This window comes from Polistes dominula, unplaced genomic scaffold, assembly GCF_049000335.1.
Source record: "Polistes dominula isolate Pdom_NZ unplaced genomic scaffold, Pdom_raw_medaka contig_75, whole genome shotgun sequence".
Lineage (NCBI taxonomy): Eukaryota > Metazoa > Arthropoda > Insecta > Hymenoptera > Vespidae > Polistes > Polistes dominula.
This window is the reverse complement of record NW_028301003.1, coordinates 302,409-308,460: the sequence shown is the minus strand read 5'-3', so window position 1 is coordinate 308,460 and position 6,052 is coordinate 302,409. Positions and strand designations below refer to the sequence as shown.

General features: G+C 29.9%; 1 protein-coding gene across 1 annotated transcript; it reads left to right on the top strand.

Annotated features, from left to right (window-relative positions):
* Window positions 1-719: 719 nt before the first annotated feature.
* On the top strand, window positions 720-5,118 carry LOC107071451 (mitochondrial amidoxime reducing component 2). Its single transcript, XM_015330463.2, has 5 exons — window positions 720-879; window positions 2,711-3,009; window positions 3,075-3,356; window positions 4,021-4,298; window positions 4,378-5,118. The coding sequence occupies exons 1-5, from the start codon at window positions 870-872 to the stop codon at window positions 4,541-4,543; spliced, it is 1,035 nt and encodes a 344-aa protein (XP_015185949.1). The 5' UTR covers window positions 720-869; the 3' UTR covers window positions 4,544-5,118.
* Window positions 5,119-6,052: the final 934 nt, after the last annotated feature.

The window sequence follows — 6,052 nt, the reverse complement described above, 5'->3', positions numbered from 1 at the left end:
GAAAAATTTTCTCCTAAGAAAAATTGTTGATTGACATTTGTTTATGTCAGTCGAGGAGCCGTACGTAGCTTTTGTATTAATACTAATTTTACATGTCTTCGTTTTAAGTAAAAACTTCTGTAGATGGGGGTGATTTGAAAAAATGTAACGCGGCGAAGAAACAGGCCACACATTCTTTCATTCACCAATTTTTCCTCCACGATTTTCTGTAACTTTAGTACGTAAAAAAATAATCTAAAGGTTGATGATGCACCGTTTCATTTTAATTTGTTTGGCAGCACACCAGTTGCCCTATCATTTATAATGATATACAATTATATTGAGTAATAAAAGTTGTTTAAATGCATGATCATACGTTTCTCTTATTATAGTGAACGAATTGTTTCGGACCTATCATTCTGACGAATGCAAAATATTTCTATTCGATAAATATTAGAAAACTACTGCGCCTGTGCGTATACAGTAACGAACGAAGAAAAAAAATGAGGAAGTCGAACGGGTTATAATGTGTCTACAGGCGTATCATTAGAAAGGAAATCGAAATGGAAGAAGATTGTGGAAGAACACTGTGTAGATAGATAACGGTGTTTTCCCCCCCCCCAAAGCAAAAGGAAAGAGGTAGTTAGAGATTGACAGAGAGAAGAAAGGTTTAGAAGAAGAGAGAGAGAAAAAAGAGAAAGAGGAGGGAGAGAGACGGATGATCACGTGATTGTAGAACAAGTCCTTCATCGAGAACGACCTTCAGTTCATCGTCAGACCTTCCTCGTGCGAGTAGCGTGATTAAACTGAGTTAACCTTAAGACGTGTTCTTTCATAACCTTAAACTATTCGATAACATTCAATCCTATATTAACAACGTGTCTCCAATTATGATCACAGGTATGTGTAATCATTTAATATTTATTTAATATACTATTTTGGAATTGAAATTATTTTAAGGAAAATTCTTTTGATCGAGAAGTACAATCATTCGTAGTTGTAGTAACTGTGATACATTATTGATATTAAAGATTTGGATAAAATTTATTGAATGAAATTATTCGATAAGTTTATCTCTATCTTTTTTAACTGTAATGTAATGTCGTATTCTTTTTTTTCGTTACGATAAGAACTTATCTATTGGATTCTTATTTGAATTTTATCAGAATCGGCATTCGATAAAATTATTATTGATACGTTTTACGATTTGGATTCCCGTTTCAGAAAGCAACGCCCGTATTTAGTAGTATTGATTCTTCAGAAGTTTCGTCGACCCTTCCCAGTCCCTTCACGGTGCGATAGTCATCGTATCTTTTGTACAATATATTTCATTCGTTGCTAAGTTTATTTTTGAAGCGAAAACTTCTTTAGAATCAGGGTGATTTGAAAATTGTGAAACGGAAGAAACCGTGAAACCGATGAAACAAAAATAATTAATTAATTAATCAAATTCAGTGTCACAATATGTTTGTCCACTAATAATTCCGAAACTACTCAAACTTATCTTCATGAAATTAATTTTATTTCACGTGATTTTTTTCAACTTAGCACATAGCACAATTTTTTTATTTTTATTATTTTTTTTATTACCAATTTAAAGATTTTGATTTAGAAGTTATTTAGGTTCTGTAAGGTTCTTTCAATAGATGTCACTGTATTCCAATTCAATTATTTCTTTTTCATATTTTTTCATTTCTAACGTAATTTTAAACTCGTTATTTTAAAAACGAAATTCGCGTATAAATATAAAATGAAATATGACGACGAGTAATCATATAAATTATCTTATCTACGAAAGTTTGTATTATTAAGGTTATCTAGTCAACCTTTTGGAAAAAAACGAAAAAAGTTAAATCGAATGATCTGCAAGAAAAAATAACAGAATAAAATTCATTAGAATTTTGATAATTATATTTCACGAGTAAGTTTATTTATTTTAAACCATATTGCGCAAATAAAATAGCATCTTTACAGTTAATAAAATTACCTTCGTTCTTATAAAGATCACTCGAGATATAATTTTCAACAGATCGGAAACCGGTCTAAAAGATTTACCGTAATTTTCGTAGCAAAAGAATTTCTTGAAAGTCTTATTACACTTTTCACGGATATAAACAATCGTTTTATTTCTAACTTCCTTCTGATCGGATGCATAATATTCTACTAGCATATTTCATTTAGCATTTTTTTTTTTTTCATTAAACATTAAATTACCCTAACTTTTTTCTTTTTGCGAACACCCTTCGTATAATTGACCATGCATGCAAAAATGTTAGATTTGAAATAGGAAATTGACTAACAAAATTGAATATTTTTGCTCTGTTTCTCGATAATTTTAATAACATGGAAAATTCTGAAGTATTTTCTTCGAGAGCGTAAAATTCAACGCCCAAATATTTCACACAAAACTTTTTCTTCGTCTACGTATTATTCTTTTTATAAGTATGCGTAAAATGTTAATACAACTCCTACGTGCAGCATGGTTAGAATAGTTTGCAACATCCGTTTCTTTTCAAATCTTTGTAGAACGATAACTCTAAGTGGATCTAATTTAATATATCTCTAATTATCCTTGTTAGATCATTGCATAATATATGCTAGATGCATTCGAGTTAGACTCTTTTTTTTTATTTTCATTTATTTTGCCGCATTAAACTCAATCAGTCAAATTCATAATTAGAATTAAGTTAATGTCCTTTTTACTAATTGTTTATTTCACATTTGTTTACAGATAGAACAAGACTTGCTTACGTTACGGCAGCAGCTGTTGGTGCTGGTACAGCAGTTTTCTTCATTTGGTGGTGGTGGAATCATAAACAGAAATATCAATTACCTACGAAATGGAGGAAAGTAGGTGAACTTAGCGATCTCGTTATATATCCGGTAAAATCATTGGGTCCAATTAGATGCACGACGATGGAATGTACTAAATTGGGTCTCCAAATTGGATGGTTATGTGATCGAACATTAATGGTTATTGATATGAATGGTCACTTTGTAACTGCGAGACAAATGCCAAAAATGGTTCTGGTAAGACAATTTTTCAATAATTTGATTCATTAATTTACAAGAAAATTCATGAATATTATTTACAGGTGTCACCAAGCGTTTCGGGTTCCATTATAACGCTAAATGCTCCAGGCATGATGTCGTTGACAATAGATCTTATGAATATTTGTAAAGAAAGTTTTCGCACAGCAGTATGGGGTCAAGCAGTACCGGCTTGTGATTGTGGGGAAGAAGCAGCCAGATGGTTGTCACGTTTTCTTCTTCAAGAAGACGTCGGTTTTCGTTTGGTTTATTATCCGCTAAATAAACCAGTGAGAGAAATACGAGAAAAGAACAGAATCTTCCCTTTGCTTGAGAATAATGATACCGTGAGTATTAACAAATTCTTTTTTCTCCGTTTTTTTTTTTTATTTTCCTAGAATCAGTTAACTTTCCCCAAAGACTACAACGACAACAGCTACGAGAAAATTTAACTGGAACGTGGAATTGCTTTCACAAAATCCGCATACTTTTTCCATCAATTGTACTTTGTCATCTTGAGCTACTTTATTTTTCACAAAATAGAGCGTATCTGTAAATATCATTTTTCTTATACACAGACATGGTCGCATACTTCGTTTTAAATTTACTCAATGTATGCTATTTTCTCTACTTTCGAAGAAAGTACAGAAAGTCGTATACAAATCTTATTATTATTACCGTTATTATTACCCTATTACCGTATTCATCGAATAAATTGAAAATTGGGTTATTCGAATTGTGGTTATTCATCGAACGCACCAATAATTTTGTTCATATCAAGTATAATTTAAAATTATAGAGATACACACGTCTTTAAGTCAACGAATTACCTTATACCGCCATCTGTTAGAATGATATAAGCTATCCTATTTTTTAAGTTGGATGAAACTGCACACAGTGTGGAAAATTTGATTAAAATCGGTTCACTAGTTTAAGAGTCCATTGTGAACAAACAACGTGACACGTTATTTATATATATTAAGATTAAACGTTTCTTTTTTTTTTTAACAGGGTGCTTATCATGATGCCACCAGCTATAATCTTATAAACAAGCGATCGATAATGGATTTATGTTCGCGATTAGAAGAACCGGTAACTACATCGAATTTTCGACCAAATTTTGTCGTAAAAGGAGCTAACGCTTACGAAGAACATAATTGGGATTGGATTAAAATTGGAGACATTGTTTTTAGAAATGTTAAACCTTGTACCAGATGTATTTTCACCACGATTGATCCTGAAACCGGTGTTAAAAATCCCAAAGTCGAACCATTAAAAACTTTGAAAAGGTATACTAATTATTTTTCTTTTTTTTACACAATTGTAATTTTTCTAATTAATTGCACATTTAATTATTTTTCTTTATAGCTATAGACAAATTATGGATCCAGAAATTCGTCCCTATACCGGTGATGCTCCGGTTATGGGAATTCATCTTGCTTTAAGAGGACCAAATGGTACAATACGTTTAGGTGATCCAGTTTACGTAGATGTCTCAAAAGAGGAGGAAACCTCTATAAAATCGCCACCATAGCTACACCGATGGTCCTCCTGCGAGGATGAGATTATTTTAAAAGAAGATAATTTTCTCGTAGGGGACCACAACTCGTGACGTGATCAAATTGAAAAGGAAAAAAAAAAAACCGACAAAAATACTGTTTCGAATGTACCTCTTCTGAAAATTAGATTTAATTTAAGAAGAAGAAAACAAAGAAGAGAGAAAGAAGAAGAAGAAGAAGAAGTAGTAGAAGGAACAGAAGAAAATTTCTTCAGAATATTACTTGTGAGATACGATTTTGTAAAAATTTATATTCCAAATAATTTATCGACATAATAATTGTTGACAAAAAGTTATTATAATAATCAGAGTATATGTAATAACATATTAACATAAAAGAACTATTTGCTAATTAGAAGATAACTCATTTTGTTGTATCCTATCTAATTAAAAACTTAATAACAAAATAGGAGCTTCCAGTGTTACAATTATTGCGACTTATATTTTTGTAAGAATATATATAAACTAGTGTGGTTCTTATTGTGGATATTTTTGAATTTTTATGTCCGTAAGCTTATACGGTTTCCGAAATAAAAAACAATATCCCTTAATTTTAAAGTCTTAAACTTCAATTTTAACCTTTACCGCACAGAAATGTGAGTTTTACAGCGATAATTATGTATTTTTACTTTTGGTCATGATGAAATTACCGGCAGTTAATATTTCTAATGATAAATTAAAAAAAAAAAGGAATACATATTAAGAAGAAGCTACGAAAATTTGAAATTATGAGAAAACTTAAACAAAATATTTGCACATCACTTTTAAAATAAACTTTTCATCATACTGTTGATCGGCAAATTTTCTTCTTACAATATCTTCATGATTTTAAATATATTAACAAACAAATTTGCTTCAGAATGTGAAAAGATCATGTAAAAATGTAGCTATTACGGTAGCTAACTCGATTTTTTTTTTTAAATGGAACTCGACCTTTTTCAGAATAAACGGCTCATTTTATTTATATAGAAGGAAAAAGATTGTAAATTTATTTTCAACAATGATATTTTAAATTTATTGTAAATAAAGTAAATCACGTCAAACACATTAAGTTCTTATGTTTATTCTTATTTAATAACTTCTTTTGTTTTTGTTTTTTTTTTTATTTAATATCATAGAAATATGCGTACAGTTCTCGATGAGAATTACAAGTCATTTTTGTTCAAATGAAACTTACATGGATATTCTATTTTACATTTACATTTTTCCTTTCTTCTTTTCATTTTCTTTTTTTTTCTTTTTTTTGTATAATATGTTTTATTATTTATTTCTTGTTTCTCAGAATAAGAAATACTAATATTAATAAAACTTTTTCCTACGATATATCTTGGAAATATTTTGCGAAAGGTAAAAAGAATATTACTTATATATAATATTTATTAAACGATGCTCATAAAATACGATATCTTAAAATTAATATTTTACAGATGTCTCTATTGGCTCGCATCGGAAATTTTATAGAATGCTCACGAGGTCTGTATATGT

Bases quoted from the DNA above. Each gene is read 5' to 3' on its own strand.
- LOC107071451 (XM_015330463.2), top strand. The intron at 3,010-3,074 runs GTAAGACAATTT...TATTATTTACAG, and splicing joins AAATGCCAAAAATGGTTCTG to GTGTCACCAAGCGTTTCGGG. The intron at 3,357-4,020 runs GTGAGTATTAAC...TTTTTTTAACAG, and splicing joins TGCTTGAGAATAATGATACC to GGTGCTTATCATGATGCCAC.